Source organism: Thalassophryne amazonica, chromosome 7 (genome assembly GCF_902500255.1).
Source record: "Thalassophryne amazonica chromosome 7, fThaAma1.1, whole genome shotgun sequence".
Lineage (NCBI taxonomy): Eukaryota > Metazoa > Chordata > Actinopteri > Batrachoidiformes > Batrachoididae > Thalassophryne > Thalassophryne amazonica.
The window spans coordinates 9,881,816-9,902,051 of NC_047109.1; the positions used below are offsets into that span (position 1 = coordinate 9,881,816).

General features: G+C 41.4%; 1 protein-coding gene across 5 annotated transcripts in view; it reads left to right on the forward strand.

Moving 5' to 3' along the window:
• The window catches only part of ubr5 (ubiquitin protein ligase E3 component n-recognin 5), a 105,594-nt gene extending 90,499 nt beyond the window's left edge, over window positions 1–15,095 (forward strand). For all 5 annotated transcript variants that reach the window (XM_034173824.1, XM_034173827.1, XM_034173828.1 and 2 more), the window contains exons 47-49: window positions 8,794–8,938; window positions 9,057–9,142; window positions 14,759–15,095. In XM_034173824.1, the coding sequence (XP_034029715.1) occupies window positions 8,794–8,938; window positions 9,057–9,142; window positions 14,759–14,971 (444 nt within the window). In that variant the 3' untranslated portion in view covers window positions 14,972–15,095. The remainder of the gene's footprint in view (window positions 1–8,793; window positions 8,939–9,056; window positions 9,143–14,758) is intronic.
• Window positions 15,096–20,236: the final 5,141 nt, after the last annotated feature.

The window sequence follows — 20,236 nt, forward strand, 5'->3', positions numbered from 1 at the left end:
GTGGTGGTCCCTCTGTTTAAGAAGGAGGACCGGAGGGTGTGTTCCAACTACAGGGGAAAACACTCCTCAGCCTCCCCGGTAAGGTCTATTCCAGAGTACTGGAGAGGAGAATTCAACCGATAGTCGAACCTCGGATTCAGGAGGAGCAGTGTGGTTTTCGTCCTGGTCGCGGCACACTGGACCAGCTCTACACACTCCATTGGGTGCTCGAGGGTTCATGGGAGTTTGCCCAACCAGTCCACATGTGCTTTGTGGATCTGGAGAACGCGTTCGACCGTGTCCCTCGGGTCACCCTGTGGGGGGTGCTCCGGGAGTACGGGGTCCGGGGTCCTTTGATAAGGGCTATCCGGTCCCTGTACGACCGCAGCAGGAGCTTGGTTCGCATTGCCGGTAGTAAGTCAAACCTGTTTCAGTTCAGTTCAAATTTATTTATATAGCACATTTAAAACACAGCTGCAGCTGACCAAAGTGTTTCACAATAATAGCAATACAAAAGTGTAACATATTAAAGGAAAAAATAAATAATCTAAAATACAGAGCAAAATAGCAGAGCAAAGCATACACCACTTAGCCAGTGTTGAAAGCCAGGGAGAAGAGATGAGTTTTAAGTCTGGACTTAAACTGTCCCACAGACTCTGAGGACCTGACAGTCAGCGGAAGATCGTTCCAGAGTCATGGCGCTGCGACAGAAAAGGCTCTATCACCTCTGGACTTAAGCCTGGCTTTAGGAACAGCCAGGAGAAGCTGGTCAGCTGACCTCAGAGCCCTTCGTGGAGTGTACGGCTGCAAGAGCTCACTCAGATACATCGGGCCTATACAGTGCAGACACTTAAAAACAATCAGCAAAACTTTATATTTAACACAAAAGCCGACAGGGAGCCAGTGTAAGGTGCAGAGCACAGGGGTGATGTGCTCATGCTTCTTTGTTTTAGTCAAAAGGCGGGCTGCAGCATTCTGTACACTCTGCAGGCGCTGTAGGGAGCGCTGGTCCAGCCAAACATAGAGAGCATTACAATAATCCAGACGTGATGTTAAAAATGCATGGATGGCTCTTTCAAAATCAACTTGAGTAAAATAAGATTTAATCTTGGAAAGAGTCCTCAGCTGAAAAAAGCTGGCCCTGATGACAGAGTTGATGTGCTTATCAAATCTGAACAATGTTTCCAGTGCACGTTGGCCTCCGCCAGGGCTGCCCTTTGTTACCAGTTCTGTTCATTATCTTTATGGACAGAATTTCTAGGCGCGGCCAGGGTGTAGAGGGGGTCTGGTTTGGGAACCACAGAATCTCATCTCTGCTATTTGTGGATGATGTGGTTCTGTTTGCTTCATCAAATCAGGGCCTTCAGCGTGCACTGGGGCGGTTTGCAGCTGAGTATGAAGCGTCCGGGATGAAAATCAGTACCTCCAAATCCGAGGCCATTGTTCTTGACCGGAAAAAGGTGCCTTGCCCTCTTCAGGTTGGTGGAGTGTCCTTGCCTCAAGTAGAGGAGTTTAAGTATCTCGGGGTCTTGTTCACAAGCGAGGGACGGGTGGAGTGTGAGATCGACAGATGGATTGGTGCAGTGTCTGCAGTGATGCGGTCGCTGTATCGGACCGCCGTGGTGAAGAGAGAGCTGAGCAGGGGGGCAAAGCTCTCGATTTACCGATCGATCTACGTTCCAACCCTCACCTATGGTCATGAGATTTGGCTCATGACCGAAAGAACGAGATCGCGAGTACAAGCAGCTGAGGTGAGTTTCCTCCACTGGGTGGCTGGGCGCTCCCTTAGAGATATGGTCAGGAGTTGGGCCACTCGTGAGGAGCTCGCAGTCGAGCCGCTGCTCCTCCACATTGAAAGGAGCCAGCTGAGGTGGCTCGGGCATCTTTTCCGGATGCCCCCTGGACGCCTTGCTGGAGAGGTGTTCCAGGCACCTGCTGAAGGGACTACGTCTCTCGGCTGGCTTGGGAACATCTCGGGGTTCCCCCGGAGGAGCTGGGGGAGGTGTGTGTGGATCGGGAGGTCTGGGCGGCTTTGCTTGGCAGAAGAAAATGGATGGATGAAGTACATTCTGAGTGGCGGTCCCAAGCCCGGACAAATGAGGAGGGTTGCGTCAGGAAGGGCATCCGGCGTAAAACAAGCCAACCCAACTATGCAGACTAAGAATCGAATTTCCATACCGGATCGGTCGCAGCCCGGGTTAACAACGTCCGCCACCGGTGCTGTTGCCCAACAGGGTGCCGGTGAAAATTGGGCTACTGCTGGGCGAAGATGATGAAGAAGAGGAGAAGAATGTTTCCACAACAGCGGGAGAAGAAGAAAACTAGAAGGGTGGAAATGAGAGTAGGGACTTTGAATGTTGGTAGTATGACTGGTAAAGGGAGAGAGCTGGCTGATATGGAGAGGAGAAAGGTAGACATATTGTGTGTGCAAGAGACCAAGTGGAAGGGAAGTAAGAGCAGGAGCATCGGCGGTGGGTACAAGTTGTTGTACCACGGTGAGGACAGGAAGAGAAATGGTGTTGGGGTCATTTTAAAGGAAGAGTATGTTAAAAGTGTGTTGGTGGTTAAGCGAGTGTCTGACAATGTGATGAGTGTGAAGTTGGAAATTGAAGGGGTGATGATGAATATCATCAGTGCATATGCCCCACAGGTAGGTTGTGAGATGGAGAAAGATTTCTGGAGTGTGTTAGATGAGGTGGTGGAGAGTGTGCCCAAGCATGAAAGAGAGGTGATGGGAGCGGACTTCAATGGCCATGTTGGTGAAGGGGACAGAGGTGATGAGGAAGTAATGGGTAGATATGGTATCAAGGATAGGAATGGGGAAGGACAGATGGTAGTTGATTTTACAAAAAGGATGGAAATGGCTGTGGTGAATACCTACTTTAAGAAAAGGGAGGAGCACAGGGTAACATATAAGAGTGGAGGAAGGTGAACACAGGTGGACTACGTTCTTTATAGGAGATGCAAGCTAAAGGAAATCAGAGACTGTAAGGTGGTGGCAGGAGAGAGTGTCGTTAGACAGCATAGGATGGTTGTTTGTAGGATGATTTAGAGGTAAAGAAGAAGAAGCGAGCCTCTCTTCATTAGCTTCCTGTTAATTCTAGAATAGAATTTAAAATTCTTCTTCTTACTTATAAGGTTTTGAATAATCAGGTCCCATCTTATCTTAGGGACCTCATAGTACCATATCACCCCAATAGAGCGCTTTGCTCTCAGACTGCAGGCTTACTTGTAGTCCCTAGGGTTTGTAAGAGTAGAATGGGAGGCAGAGCCTTCAGCTTTCAGGCTCCTCTCCTGTGGAACCAGCTCCCAATTCAGATCAGGCAGACAGACACCCTCTCTACTTTTAAGATTAGGCTTAAAACTTTCCTTTTTGCTAAAGCTTATAGTTAGGGCTGGATCAGGTGACCCTGAACCATCCCTTAGTTATGCTGCTATAGACTTAGACTGCTGGGGGGTTCCCACGATGCACTGAGTGTTTCTTTCTCTTTTTGCTCTGTATGCACCACTCTGCATTTAATCATTAGTGATTGATCTCTGCTCCCCTCCACAGCATGTCTTTTTCCTGGTTCTCTCCCTCAGCCCCAACCAGTCCCAGCAGAAGACTGCCCCTCCCTGAGCCTGGTTCTGCTGGAGGTTTCTTCTTGTTAAAAGGGAGTTTTTCCTTCCCACTGTCACCAAGTGCTTGCTCACAGGGGGTCGTTTTGACCATTGGGGTTTTTACGTAATTATTGTATGGCCTTGCCTTACAATATAAAGCGCCTTGGGGCTACTGTTTGTTGTGATTTGGTGCTATATAAATAAAATTGATTGAATTGATTGATTGAGCTCAACAAAGGATCAGATGGTGGAAGCTGAAGGAGGAAGACTCTTGTGTGAAATTTAGCAAGCAGGTGAGAGAAGCACTGGTTGGAGGGGAAGCAATTTTGGACAACTGGAAAAGTACTGCAGATGTGGTGAGGGAGACAGCTAGGGCAGTACTGGGTATGACATCTGGACAGTGGAAGGAAGACAAGGAGACTTGGTGTGAAATGAAGAGGTCCAGGAAAGCATAAGGAGAAAGAGGTTGGCAAAAAAGTTTTGGGATAGTCAGAGAGATGAAGAAAATAGACAGGAGTACAAGGAGATGCGGTGTAAGGCGAAAAGAGAAGTGGCAAAAGCGAAGGAAAAGGCATATTGCGAGCTGTACAAGAAGTTGAATAGTAAGGAAGGAGATAAGGACTTGTACCGATTGGCCAGACAAAGGGACAGAGCTGGAAAGGATGTGCAGCAGGTTAGGGTGGTAAAAGATGCACATGGTAATGTGCTGACAAGTGTTAAGGATTTTATATATATATATATATATATATGTTATCACTGTTAAACATTTGTAGCTTTGTCTTCTTTCTCATGAGAACGGTGTTGTGCTGTTTTGCACTTCACCCTGAGAACGTACGTGTTATTCACCTTGTTTTAGCTTTGTCTTCTTTCTCATGAGAACGGAGATGTGCTGTTTTGCACCTGTCTTAATGCAATCCTGAGAATTCAATTTTGTTTTAGCACTCTGGGGTCAATCTGAACTGGGAATGAAGGACTGGATGTACTTATTGTTATAACATAACTTTGTTTTCGTAGCCGCTAACGACTGGGAGTAAAAGAACTGAAGGTTGAATTTTGACTGATTGTGATGCTTAGTGTTCCAGGCAGATGCAAAACAGCTGATAACTGCAACAGACGAACGAGATGTGCTGACCTGAAGTGGTTCTTCCTTACAGCTGCACTTGACGTATGCGTTTATGTTATGGGGAAGAAACTTGTCTTGCGTCATTACCCCCACCCTTAGGACAAGTTTCTTGTTTATGTGATGAGGGCGTCTCTTAATAAAAAGAGCGGAAAAGCAGGCCAGACTTTAGTGTAGCCTTGGTGTACAGCCTGGCCGCACTCCGCGCGTAATATTTGACTTTCTGTCTCACTGGTGTTTCTTGACTCTGTTTGTCTTGTTAAAGGTTTAAAAATGTTTGGAGGAGAAAATACCCAACAACAAGTGAGGAGTGTGTGCTGAGAAGGTGGAGGGAATATTTTGAAGAGCTGATGAATAAAGAAAATGAGCGAGAGAAAAGGCTGGATGATGTGGTGAGATTAAATCAGGAAGTACGAGAGATTAGTAAGGAAGAAGTGAGGGGTGCTATGAAGAGGATGAAGAGTGGAAAGGCAGTTGGTCCAGATGACATTCCAGTGGAGGCATGGAAATGTCTGAGAGGTGGCAGTTGAGTTTCTAACCAGATTGTTTAATAAAATCTTGGAAAGTGAGAGAATGCCTGAGGAGTGGAGAGAAGGGGAATGAAAGTCAGTAGAAGCAAGACTGAGTGCATGTGTGTGAATGGGAGGGAGCCCAGTGGAATAGTGCAGTTACAAGGAGTAGAAGTGGTGAAAGTAGATGAGTTTAAATACTTGGGGGTCAGTTATCCAAAGTAATGGAGAGTGTGGTAGAGAGGTGAAGAAGAGAGTACAGGCAGGGTGGAGTGGGTGGAGAAAGGTGGCAGGAGTGATTTGTGACCGAAGAATATCAGCAAGAATGAAGGGGAAAGTTTACAAGACAGTAGTGAGACCAGCTATGTTGTACGGCTTAGAGACGGTGGCACTAACAAAAAGACAGGAGGCAGAGCTGGAGGTGGCAGAGGTGAAGATGTTGAGATTCTCTTTGGGAGTGACAAGAATGGACAAGATTAGGAATGAACATATCAGAGGGACAGCTCAGGTGGGACGGTTTGGAGACAAAGTCAGAGAGGCGCGATTCAATCAATCAATCAATCAATTTTTTTATATAGCGCCAAATCACATCAAACAGTTGCCCCAAGGCGCTTTATATTGTAAGGCAAGGCCATACAATAATTATGTAAAACCCCAACGGTCAAAACGACCCCCTGTGAGCAAGCACTTGGCTACAGTGGGAAGGAAAAACTCCCTTTTAACAGGAAGAAACCTCCAGCAGAACCAGGCTCAGGGAGGGGCAGTCTTCTGCTGGGACTGGTTGGGGCTGAGGGAGAGAACCAGGAAAAAGACATGCTGTGGAGGGGAGCAGAGATCGATCACTAATGATTAAATGCAGAGTGGTGCATACAGAGCAAAAAGAGAAAGAAACAGTGCATCATGGGAACCCCCCAGCAGTCTACGTCTATAGCAGCATAACTAAGGGATGGTTCAGGGTCACCTGATCCAGCCCTAACTATAAGCTTTAGCAAAAAGGAAAGTTTTAAGCCTAATCTTAAAAGTAGAGAGGGTGTCTGTCTCCCTGATCTGAATTGGGAGCTGGTTCCACAGGAGAGGAGCCTGAAAGCTGAAGGCTCTGCCTCCCATTCTACTCTTACAAACCCTAGGAACTACAAGTAAGCCTGCAGTCTGAGAGCGAAGCGCTCTATTGGGGTGATATGGTACTACGAGGTCCCTAAGATAAGATGGGACCTGATTATTCAAAACCTTATAAGTAAGAAGAAGAATTTTAAATTCTATTCTAGAATTAACAGGAAGCCAATGAAGAGAGGCCAATATGGGTGAGATATGCTCTCTCCTTCTAGTCCCCGTCAGTACTCTAGCTGCAGCATTTTGAATTAACTGAAGGCTTTTTAGGGAACTTTTAGGACAACCTGATAATAATGAATTACAATAGTCCAGCCTAGAGGAAATAAATGCATGAATTAGTTTTTCAGCATCACTCTGAGACAAGCAAGACCTTTCTGATTTTAGAGATATTGCGTAAATGCAAAAAAAGCAGTCCTACATATTTGTTTAATATGCGCTTTGAATGACATATCCTGATCAAAAATGACTCCAAGATTTCTCACAGTATTACTAGAGGTCAGGGTAATGCCATCCAGAGTAAGGATCTGATTAGACACCATGTTTCTAAGATTTGTGGGGCCAAGTACAATAACTTCAGTTTTATCTGAGTTTAAAAGCAGGAAATTAGAGGTCATCCATGTCTTTATGTCTGTAAGACAATCCTGCAGTTTAGCTAATTGGTGTGTGTCCTCTGGCTTCATGGATAGATAAAGCTGGGTATCATCTGCGTAACAATGAAAATTTAAGCAATACCGTCTAATAATACTGCCTAAGGGAAGCATGTATAAAGTGAATAAATTTGGTCCTAGCACAGAACCTTGTGGAACTCCATAATTAACTTTAGTCTGTGAAGAAGATTCCCCATTTACATGAACAAATTGTAATCTATTAGACAAATATGATTCAAACCACCGCAGCGCAGTGCCTTTAATACCTATGGCATGCTCTAATCTCTGTAATAAAATTTTATGGTCAACAGTATCAAAAGCAGCACTGAGGTCTAACAGAACAAGCACAGAGATGAGTCCACTGTCCGAGGCCATAAGAAGATCATTTGTAACCTTCACTAATGCTGTTTCTGTACTATGATTGAGACGGTTTGGACATGTGCATAGGAGGGACCCAGGTTATATAGGGAGAAGTATGCTGAGGATGGAGCCACCAGGCAGGAAAGGAGGGAGGTCAAAGAGGAGGTTCATGGATGTGCTGAGGGAGGACATGCAGGTGGTTGGTGTGACAAAGGAAGATGCAGAGGACAGGGTGAGATGGAAAGAATTGATCTGCTGTGGCGACCCCTAACGGGAACAGCCGAAAGACAAATAAGAAGGATGGATGGATAGATGGATAATGTAAAATATAAATTGAATGGGGGTTTTCAATGATAAATTTAAATTGTCACAAAATCTGTAATCCGAATCATATCCAGATCAATCTTTCTCAGTCCATAAATGGGTACTGTCCTACATAAGACTGTCAGATATGACAGAATTCAACCTTTTTTTTACAGAATTGTCAATTTTTGAAAATTTGTTCAGTGTTAGGAATTTTTCCTATTTTCCAAGGTTTTTCCTGACTTTGACTTATGACCTTGAAAATTGAATCAGTTCTTGCCTATCAGGATAGGAATCTCCAGTAAAAAAAAAAAATTCATAACGATATATTAAAAAATCGTGGGCTACAGACTGTTGAGATAGACAAACAAACATGGGTGAAAACATAACCTCCTTCACCTTCGTTGTTGGAGTGTAAACCAGATTGGACAAACTGAGTAACAAATAATAAATACATACATTACAATGCAACCATGTCCCACTGATTTTAAGCGGCACACAGTAATCACAGAGAATATCGTTGAGCTGTCCAATGGCACTTTCTGCTCCACACGACGTTGTAACCTTACATATTTCAGAGTTCCGCATGATGATCATTCAGTATCTGATTATTTGATTCTTTCATTCCTCCAGCCGGTAAATGTAGACATCGCTAACAGCTAGCAGTGCTAACTGCTTTAAAGTCCCGTGTCAGCACCACAGCTGTCCTGTTGAGACTCCTAACACGACGTTGCTTCCTCTCCAAGTCTTCACCGTCACACTTTGAAGATTGGATAAACCTGTGCGGCTTTCTCATAGATGCATGTAAAAATAAAATGTGGACATCAAGCATTGTAAAACAATGGAACTTGGAAATTCCTCTGACTAGGGGAAAAAAAATCCAGATGTTGGCAAAGCAATGCATTCTGGGTCGATTCCCCCACCTTCCCCTTAATTGTGGTTGGGAGAATAGTCAAATATGAGTTGATTTGAGGGTGAACTCATGGGGCTGATGGTTTTTCATTTATAATTTTTGGTAACGTTGATAATGTTACTTTTGGACACAGCAACATTAACTGTCCCTCATCCTCCATCACATAGCTGTCTTAACTAAACAGAACTGTAAACAGGACCGACCAGCAGCACGGACACAAACAAACAGTTCTGGCTTGTGTTTGTGTCTCAGGCAATGAGGAAAGGTTTGCTGGATGTGCTTCCTAAGAACTCGCTAGAGGACCTGACGGCTGAGGACTTCAGGCTGCTGGTTAACGGCTGTGGTGAAGTCAATGTTCAGATGCTCATTAGCTTCACCTCCTTCAACGATGAATCGGGTAAACTGCCGGCGGGATCTGCTGTATTTGCAGCAGTCTGTGCTCTTTCCCGCTCCTCTTTAAATTAAAAACTGTGTTGATATAATAGTGAGCAAAGGTTTTGTACTCGATCCAACAGGTGAGAATGCGGACAAACTGCTGCAGTTTAAACGCTGGTTTTGGTCCATAGTTGAGAAGATGAGCATGACAGAGAGGCAAGATTTGGTAAGTCTGTTTGTCACTCTTAAATATCCCCAAAACTATTATTATATTTACAGGAATTTACACAAGAATGTGTGGCTTTTTACTGTAAGGTATGTTATCGATAATTTACCCTGATTTTTAAAATATTCTGCAATCTTTAGCTGTGTTTTTTGACATGGTTTAACAGTCTTTTCAGTCTTCATGAATTTCATGTAGTTTAATTGTTCTGAGTTAATGCATAATTTGGTTTACAATTAAAAGGAAAATCATTCCAGGTCCTACTTCCATGTCATATTCTGTTACTTCAACATGATCATTGATGGTTCAGATGAAAGGTTGAATCTAGGATCATTTAAATATGCACTAATTTTGAGATTTGTTCTTCCAGGAGATGTTGAAAATGTATCAGTAAATGAAAATTTTATTTGGTTTCTGGAGCCCCACAAGGCCCTAGACCCCGGCTCCTAGGGGGGCCCAGACCCCAGACCCCCTGTGAATTTTCCTCGGATTTCACAATTTTCATTTCACAGCCCTGCACCAAACTGGCCGTATCATAATGTAACCTGTTGGACTGAGATGTGTCTCCTCAAAATGCTCTGAGTTCATCTCGGTTCCTACTTGTCAGCAGCAGCATATGTTTAGGATTTTTATTGTGAGAAGGCCAGAACACGTATTTTTCTTTGGTTTGTATTTGAGTGTGAAAGGAGGCCACCAATCTGTCCTCAAAATAAGCAAGGAAGAGGAGAAAAATATCAAAATACTAAACGTGATTACAAACAGTAAATTGCAACTTGTCTGTAATTTGTTTGCATAATGAAACGAAGATGTTGACCAAAAAACGGAGACTTTTACTTTTATTGTGGTAGATGCATTCCTCCACATAATCTCTCTAAGCTTCGGGTTTGAGAGAACCCTTTTCTAAAACACATTTGTTTGTTTTTGTGGAATAGTTGAAATATTTTTACTTACAGTAGTGTTCAGAATAGTAGTAGTGCTATGTGACTTAAAAGATTAATCCGGGTTGTGAGTATATTTCTTATTGTTACATGGGAAACAAGGTACCAGTAGATTCAGTAGATTCTCACAAATCCAACAAGACCAAGCATTCATGATATGCACACTCTTAAGGCTATGAAATTGGGCTATTCATTAAAAAAAGTAGAAGGGTGTTCACAATAATAGTAGTGTGGCATTCAGTCAGTGAGTTTGTCAGTTTTGTAGAACAAACAGGTGTGAATCAGGTGTCCCCTATTTAAGGATGAAGCCAGCACCTGTTGAACATGCTTTTCTCTTTGAAAGCCTGAGGAAAATGGGACATTCAAGACATTGTTCAGAAGAACAGCGTAGTTTGATTAAAAAGTTGATTGGAGAGGTGAAAACTTATATGCAGGTGCCAACATTTATAGGCTGTTCATCTACAATGATCTCCAATGCTTTAAAATGGACAAAAAAAACAGAGACGCGTGGAAGAAAACAGAAAACAACCATCAAAATGGATAGAAGAATAACCAGAATGGCAAAGGCTCACCTATTGATCAGCTCCAGGATGATCAAAGACAGTCTGGAGTTACCTGTAAGTACTGTGACAGTTAGAAGACACCTGTGTGAAGCTAATTTATTTGCAAGAATCCCCCGCAAAGTCCCTCTGTTAAATAAAAGATGTGCAGAAGAGATTTCAATTTGCCAAAGAACACAACTGGCCTAATGAGAAATGGAGGAATATTTTGTGGACTGATGAGAGTAAAATTGTTCTTTTTGGGTCCAAGGGCCGCAGACAGTTTGTGAGAGGATCCCCAAACTCTGAATTCAAGCCACAGTTCACAGTGAAGCATGGTGGTGCAAGCATATGGGCATGTTTCTCCTACTATGGTGTTGGGCCTACAACTCCTGGCAATAATTATGGAATCACTCGGAGGATGTTCATTCAGTTGTTTAATTTTGTAGAAAAATAGCAGATCACAGACATGACACAAAACTAAAGTTATTTCAAATGGCAACTTTCTGGCTTTAAGAAACACTATAAGAAATCAAGAAAACAAATTGTGGCAGTCAGTAACGGTTACTTTTTTTAGACCAAGCAGAGGGAAAAAAATATGGACTCACTCAATTCTGACGAATAAATTATGGAATCACCCTGTAAATTTTCATCCCCAAAACTAACACCTGCATCAGATCAGATCTGCTCGTTAGTCTGCATGTAAAAAGGAGTGATCATACCTTGGAGAGCTGTTGCACCAAGTGGACTGACATGAATCATGGCTCCAACACAAGAGATGTCAATTGAAACAAAGGAGAGGATTATCAAACTCTTAAAAGAGGGTAAATCATCATGCAATGTTGCAAAAGATGTTGGTTGTTCACAGTCAGCTGTGTCTAAACTTTGGACCAAATACAAACAACATGGGAAGGTTGTTAAAGGCAAACATACTGGTAGACCAAGGAAGACATCAAAGCGTCAAGACAGAAAACTTAAACCAGTATGTCTCAAAAATTGAAAATGCACAACAAAAGAAATGAGGAACGAATGGGACGAAACTGGAGTCAACGTCTGTGACCGAACTGTAAGAAACCGCCTAAAGGAAATGGGATTTACATACAGAAAAGCTAAACGAAAGCCATCATTAACACCCAAACAGAAAAAAACAAGGTTACAATGGGCTAAGGAAAAGCAATCGTTGACTGTAGATGACTGGATGAAAGTCATATTCAGTGATGAATCTCGAATCTGCATTGGGCAAGGTGATGATGCTGGAACTTTTGTTTGGTGCCGTTCCAGTGAGATTTATAAAGATGACTGCCTGAAGAGAACATGTAAATTTCCACAGTCATTGATGATATGGGGCTGCATGTCAGGTAAAGGCACTGGGGAGATGGCTGTCATTACATCATCAATAAATGCACAAGTTTACGTTGATATTTTGGACACTTTTCTTATCCCATCAATTGAAAGGATGTTTGGGGATGATGAAATCATTTTTCAAGATGATAATGCATCTTGCCATAGAGCAAAAACTGAAAACATTCCTTGCAAAAAGACACATAGAGTCAATGTCATGGCCTGCAAATAGTCCGGATCTTAATCCAATTGAAAATCTTTGGTGGGTGTTGAAGAAAATGGTCCATGACAAGGCTCCAACCTGCAAAGCTGATCTGGCAACAGCAATCAGAGAAAGTTGGAGCCAGATTGATGAAGAGTACTGTTTGTCACTCATTAAGTCCATGCCTCAGAGACTGCAAGCTGTTATAAAAGCCAGAGGTGGTGCAACAAAATACTAGTGATGTGTTGGAGCGTTCTTTTGTTTTTCATGATTCCATAATTTTTTTCCTCAGAATTGAGTCCATATTTTTTTTCCCTCTGCTTGGTCTAAAAAAGTAATCGTTACTGACTGCCACAATTTTTTTTTCCTGATTTCTTATAGTGTTTCTTAAAGCCAGAAAGTTGCCATTTGAAATGACTTTAGTTTTGTGTCATGTCTGTGATCTGCTTTTTTTCTACAAAATTAAACAACTGAATGAACATCCTCCGAGGCCGGTGATTCCATAATTTTTGCCAGGGGTTGTATACGAGTATCGCATACCAGGTATCATGGATCAGTTTGGATATGTCAAAATACTTGAAGAGGTCATGTTTCCTTATGCTGAAGAGGACATGCCCTTGAAATGGGTGTTTCAACAAGACAATGACCCCAAGCACACTAGTAAACGAGCAAAATCTTTGTTCCAAACCAACAAAAAGAAATCATGAAAAACTGGTTATACAACTAAATACTAGTTTAATGATTCACAGGATTGCTAAAAAAGCAGTTTGAACATAATAGTTTTGAGTTTGTAGCGTCAGCAGCAGAGGAACACCCCTTTTTCTACTTTTTTTTTTACTAATAACCCAATTTCATAGCCTTAAGAGTGTGCATATCATGAATGCTTGGTCTTGTTGGATTTGTGAGAATCTACTGAATCTACTGGTACCTTGTTTCCCATGTAACAATAAGAAATATACTCAAAACCTGGATTAATCTTTTTAGTCACATAGCACTACTATTATTCTGAACACTACTGTATCTATGAGGGATGTGTATTGATAAGATTTTATCTATGAGTGCCATTATCGATTCTGCTTATCGATCCAATTCCATATTGATTCCCTTATCAGTACCTCCTGTGAATTTTCTGTGTACTAAAAGTAGGCTTTACAGGTTTTCTATGTCAGCAGTATTTTAATGAGTCTTAAAGTAAATATATATGAAATTGGTCACTGGATCTTTGATCTGTGGACATAAATAAAAATTAATAAAATCTGTACTGTCACTCTATCCTCAATCTCTGGACAGAAATAGAAATAAACAATCTGTAGTTTTTTGTCAGAATCTCCTTTCACATATTGAAACAAATTTAAGTCCATAGCCTGTGAGCTGAGCTCTTGCAGCCAGCTGCATGTCAACATCAATGTAAAGAACGGAGGAGGTCTCACTTTGGGAAGAGGAAAAAAAAAAAAAAACGGTTTTGGTTGGTTGTAGTTTGTCTATTTTACAGCCTTTGGAAAGAGGTGTCATTTGATTTAAAAAAAAAAAAAAAGCGATTTGCTTTGAAGTTATTAATTCTGATTGGAGTCTATCTTTCTAGCTTTACTTGGCAGACAGCCAAGCAGCATTTAGAGCTGTGCAAACGGAACATAGTATGATTGTCATTTCTTGCCCTCAACAAGACAAGAGTCCCAGTTAGTGACTTTAGAAATGAAATTGCAGACCTGCCGCTTCTGAAAAGCAGTGAAGCAGCGGGTTGCAGTGCTGCTTCGTAGCTTGAAGCAGAGTCGCTGCAGAAGCAATTGATTGCAGAACTGCTTTAGGACAATGGACAATGATCATTTTCCTAATAAACATTCTAAAAATCAACGGCGGTTCTGGCAAAATGTGAACTGAAGGACCTATAAGGGAATCGTTAAGTAAAAGGCTCCTGATTTCAGTGGATTGAATCGTTTCTTATCGATTCTTGAAAAGAACCGGTTTTCGATACCCAACCTTAATTGACATACTGTTCATTATGTACTTTGGTCTCTATTTTGGATTGCGCCTGCAGTAAGTGTTTTTCACACATGGAAACATTGTGCATATTCTTATTGTATCTAAACTGACATCTGACTGTATTTTATACTTATTATTGTTTTGCAGATGGTCTGTTCCAGCACCAGCATGCATGTGTCTTTTTCTGTGTGCGCTCCTTTGTCTTTTTATTGTTCATTGTTTTGCACACTGGGGGAGTATATTATTTTGTTCCTATACCCCATCTATTTATTGTATTTTATACAAATAGACTTGTGAACTTGGAGAACTACAAAATGCTGAACTACAACTCCAAACTGCACATAAGTAATCTTATACAGGTGTAACCCCTTTGATTGATCACACTGATTGAATTCTAGGTTATATAATATGCACCTGTTTTCATGTGTTTTATGTGCAATGCCCTGATAGTCGTTTAACCGAAAGCTTTGTTTAAAAAAGAAAATTTTAATTAAAAATAATTACATGGATGTAAGTGTACTGAAAATCCTTCCTTAAATCCATTAGCTCCTTTTAAAATAATGTAGAAACACGCCTTCCAGTGAAGCCAATTTATGGTGTGTGTGCTCCTCATTCTCAGGTGTACTTCTGGACCTCCAGCCCGTCTCTGCCGGCCAGTGAGGAAGGCTTTCAGCCGATGCCATCCATCACCATCCGGCCACCGGACGACCAGCACCTGCCCACGGCCAACACCTGCATCTCGAGGCTCTATGTGCCACTGTACTCCTCAAAACAGATCCTCAAACAAAAACTCCTACTAGCCATTAAGACCAAGAACTTTGGTTTTGTGTAGAGGTCTGACAGTAAAGAGTCTTAAAAAAAAAAAAAGAAAAGAGAAAAACATGTTTACTGTTGTGTAATATTTACCTAGCGCCATTTTTGTAGATTTATTTTTTGTCTATACAATTTTATGAAATTGGACACACTGTCGCTATCTCCCCACACAGTAATATTTGTTTGTGTTGTGAACACAAACTGCTTCTTTTATTTCCGTTTTTATTGTTTTCTTTGTGTTGATGAAGAATTCTACAGTCCGGAACATTCCTGCATTGGCACTGTAAAAAAAAAAAAAAAAAAAAAATATATATATATATATATATATATATAAAGCCCACAACTCTGCTCTATTGGATTAAACCTTCTGCTTCCCAGGAATCAGGTTGGACAGGAAACTGTCTGCCGAGACCCAGCCAAAGATGACAGCAGTAGAAATATTTAAAAGAAGACGCACTGTGATTATAGTTTTTTCCTGCCCTGAAAAAAGTACTATCACTGACTGTTCACTGCTGCCTTTGTGGAAAGTCTTTTTTCTTGTACAGGGGGAGTAGGGAATAAACTTGGATGCAAATATTTCTGACTTATTTTTGTTTCTTTATAAACGGCTTCCTTTCTTGGTCACACCTTGTTAAACTTCCCTCATCCACCTCATCGACCTGAAAGGAGTTTGGACATTTTGTTTGGCTTCTTGTCAGACCTTGGTCAGTTATTTTTAGTGTCTAAATGATTTTTGAATGTACGACCCCAATTCCAGCGAAGTTGGGACATTGTGTGAAATGTAAATAAAAACAGAATACAATGATTTGCAAATTCACTTCAACCACTATTCAGTTGAATACACCACAAAGGCAAGATATTTAATGTTCAAACTGATAACCTTTATTGTTTTTGTGCAAATATTTGCTCATTTTGAAATGGATGCCTGCAACACATTTCAAGAAAGCTGGGACAGTGGCAACAAAAGACTGGGAAAGTTGATGAATGCTCAAAGAACACCTGTTTGGAATATTCCACAGGTGAACAGGTTAATTGGAAACAGGTGAGTGTCATGACCGGGTATAAAAGGAGCATCCCCAAAAAGGCTCAGCTGTTCACAAGCAGAGATGGGGTGATGATCACCAATTTGTGAACTGTGTGGAAAAAAAAATAGTCCAACAGTTAAAGAACAATGTTTCTTAACGTTCAAGTGCAAGGAATTTAGGGATTTCATTATCTACAGTCCATAATATAATCAAGATTCAGAGCATCTGGAGAACTTTCTACACGTAAGTGGTAAAGCCGAAATCCAACATTGAATGCCCATGACCTTTGATCCCTCAGGCAGCACTGCATTAAAAACTGACATTGTGTAAAGCATCTTACCGCGCGGGCTCAGGAACACTTAAGAAAACCATTGTCAGTTAACACAGTTCGTCGCTACATATGGGCGATTCTATGGTAATGGAATTACAATCGGAACACATTTTTAATGGGGAGCTAAAATATGGCCAGATTTTCCTGTTGTTGTAATTCCGTTGCCATAGAATCACCCATCTACAAGTGCAAGTTAAAACTCTACCATGCAAAGTGAAAGCCATATAACAACAACATCCAGAAACGCTGCTGCCTTCTCTGGGCCCGATCTCATTTGAAATGAACAGACGCAAAGTGGAAAAGTGTGCTGTGGTCTGATGAGTCCACATTTCAATTTGTTTTTGGAAATCATGGACGTCATGTCCTCCGGACAAAAGTGGAACTTTGACAGAGCAGTAGCTCCTCTATTGCAACTCTATGGTCACAATTATGCTGCTGATGGGGTCAGCAGTGTGAGTTTGAGCTTGGTGACCTTTTGACTCCAGTAACCTTGACCTTTACCTAAAACTCCAACTTGTTTAAATTGCTCAAGTTTGGTTCAACTATTAGGTGGACGACAAATCTCCCAGTGGGAACCATTTGGTCCACCTTTACCTTTTAGATCCACCTTTAAAACACCCGAGAAGAGTTGTTAAAAAACAAACGATGTGAAAGAATTCATGAATATTTTATGAACAAGAAAAATAGAAAAATACAGCATCACATTCCATCAGAAAAAAGAGCAGGTTTAGAAAATAGGCTGCTGTTAAAAATCCAGCAGCAAACAGGCCAACGCCAGAGAACAGAGCTGGAGAAATGCCTTTGTCGCGCCTTCTCAAAGATCTCCTCCTTTTCCTTCATTTCTCAGTTTTGAGTTCTTTCTGGGCTTCCAGTTTCTCTTTATGGATCTGATCCTTGTGTTGGAGCTCCTCTTTATGGATCTGATCCATGTGTTGGAGCTCCTCTTTATGGATCTGATCCTTGTCTTGCAACTCCTGTTTATGGATTAGATCCTGCTTTTTCAGCTCCTCTTTATGGATTTGATCCTGATTTTGCAGCTCCTGTTTATGGATCAGATCCTGGGTTTCTAGATGCTTTTTATGGATCAGATCCTGGGTTTCTAGATGCTTTTTTGGATCAGATCCTGGGTTTCTAGTTGCTTTTTATAGATCAGATCCTGGTCATGGAGCTCCTGTTCATGGATCCTGATCTTGCATCTCCTGTTTATCGATCTGATCCTGGTCTTGCAGCTTCTGTTTATGGGTCAGATCCTGGGTTTCCAGTTGCTTTTTATGGATCAGATCCTGGTCATGGAGCTCCTGTTCATGGATCAGATCCAGATCTTGCAGCTCCTGTTTATGGATCAGATCCTGGGTTTCCAGTTGTTTTTTATAGACCATATGCAGATCTTGCAGCTCCTGTTTATGGATCAGATCCTGGTCATGGAGCTCCTGTTCATGGATTTGATCCTGGGTTTCCAGTTGTTTTTTATAGACCATATGCAGATCTTGCAGCTCCTGTTTATGGATCAGATCTTGCTTTTTAGCTCCTGTAGATGGATCTGCTCTTTGGTTGCTGACATGTTGAAACAGCTCCTCTTTAAAGATCTTCTCCTGTTCTAATAGTTCCTGCTCCTGGGCTGCTATCTTCTTTTTTTATAAAATTACTTTTGGGTGGCCAAATTATTTTTAAAATTGTCTTATCACTTTTCTATTTGCTCTGTAAAAGCCGCCTTACCCAGTGGACACCCGACGTTGAATCAACGTTAACATGTTGTCAGGTCGTGATGTTGAGCAACGCAATATCTCGTATATTCAACGTCTAATCACGACGTTGGCTCAATATCTGGAATCAACGTTGATTCCACGTTGTTCTACAGTCATTTTTCCCAGCAAGGGCAGGTGCATTTTGCGGCAGCGGCATCTTGTCTCAGCACTTCCTGTGGCATCTGCGTGTGTCGCGGCAGCTGCCGCTCTTTCGTTGGCATCTTTATGTGCCGGCGCACATGCTGGTGTTTTATTTACCTGCCAAGGCACATGTCTGTGTTTTCAGTTGATTTATTTTATTTTATTTCAGACGTGTACATGTAAAAGCATAAGCATTCTTCTTCTTTTTCTTCTTCTTTTTCTTCTTCTTTTTCTTCTTCTTTTTCTTCTTCTTTGTCTTCTTCTTTCTTTTTCTTCTTCTTTCTTTTTCTTCTTCTTTCTTTTTCTTCTTCTTCTTCCCTCCTTTGATTGGCGGGTGGTAACCATCACCTTAGGTCCATACCGCCATCTACTGTACCGGATGTGTCAATGGACGTATAGATACTTCAGGTTACATTCTGGTGTGTGTTGAGTGCAGAAAAAAAAGCAATAAAACAAAAATAACAACGCCTACACTATAATAGACTGTGTATAGACAATTACAATAGTGGCGTTTAGTGGCGTGCTTTAGTATAAACCCTGAGCCTATCCAAATCGGATCAGATCAGAGTCAGGCCTACTGAATATAAAATTTCATGATTACTGTGATAAACTGACAGAGCTAACTCAGAAACATGTCTTGGGGCAACTTGCACAAACATGCACTCTGTTAATTGTAATAACAATTTTTTGCAAAATAATTTAAGTCAGTATACACTGTGATTGTTAGCTACCAAAAATATGTTTTTTCATATAAACATATTATCCAGACGTCCCACAGACCTGAGTTACATACATTTTTCCCAAATTTTATAAAAGCATAATATCTTTAACATTTTTGTAAATAAGGAAAAATACATACGTATTAAAAATTGATTCACAAAATAATGTCTTCAACATGTATGAGCAGTCAGACATTGACATTAACATAAAACAGTTCACAGAGAAATAATTTCTTGGTCACTTGCAATTCAAACATTACCAAAGAGGTTTCTAAACAAACGTGCTGAACATGAGACAAAACTACTATAATAAATTGGTAATAAAATGTCTGAAACTGTGCTTTATTTAAAAAAGAAAAGTTTGACCAACATTATCAGAGGATACAATTCAAATGGATTCATTTTATTTAAATTGGTTTGTTTACATAGATCTATAGAAAATTAACTTATTTTGTTTTCCATGCAGCTGCTTTTGCTTGCAGTACTACTCACCAAAAAGTTGGTGGCAGTAGTGCACCGTCTTGGCTTAAAACACGCTGTTTAAATGAAAGAGTAGAAGAAGACTTTGTCGGTTGTAGTGCGTTTCGGCAAATTTGTGTTCACCAAGTTAATTCACCTGCATCCTCTGTTTTACGGTTAAGAGACCACTAAGCAGGAGCGGAAACTAACAATGTGGGTTCGTCGACTGGGATTCGTCACAGAGAAGTCTGCGCGGATGAGACGAGGAGGAAGGAACAAAGCAGCTAACATGGCGGGGCCTTTCCATCGTGAAAATGAAGCTGTGAATATTAAGACACTTAAAGGTAACGGAACCTAATGTGAGCACAAATCCGTTTTAGCCAGAAATAACAGAACTTGCTTAAAGCTTGATTGAGCCAGCCATTGACTAATGAGAACCAAGCCAACCTATTTTTGACTAGCACGGAGCTAACGTTAACCTCAGGCAAGCACAGGCCTAATTAAAATTTTGTCCGGGTTTTTTTTTTTTTTTTAATCTATTTTGATATTAGCTGATCACAAGGATCGCTGGATCCGGTCGAGCTTGTGGTGTTTGTAGACAAAACATCAGTCTTTCCATTGGTACCAAGTATTATCTTATTTGCGCTGATTACTACAGCACAAATAATACAGCAGTAATCCAGAACAGATGATGTACCCGAAATGCACCCCCTTCGCGTGAACGCGCATTTGAACCTCGTCGCCTTTAAACTCAAATAAATATACTCATACAAAATTTTCTATGGCGCTAACCAAAGATAGTACAGTCACTTGCCCAGTTCTGGGTCATTGCCGGTGTTGTGCCCGATTCACCACCCCTGCCGT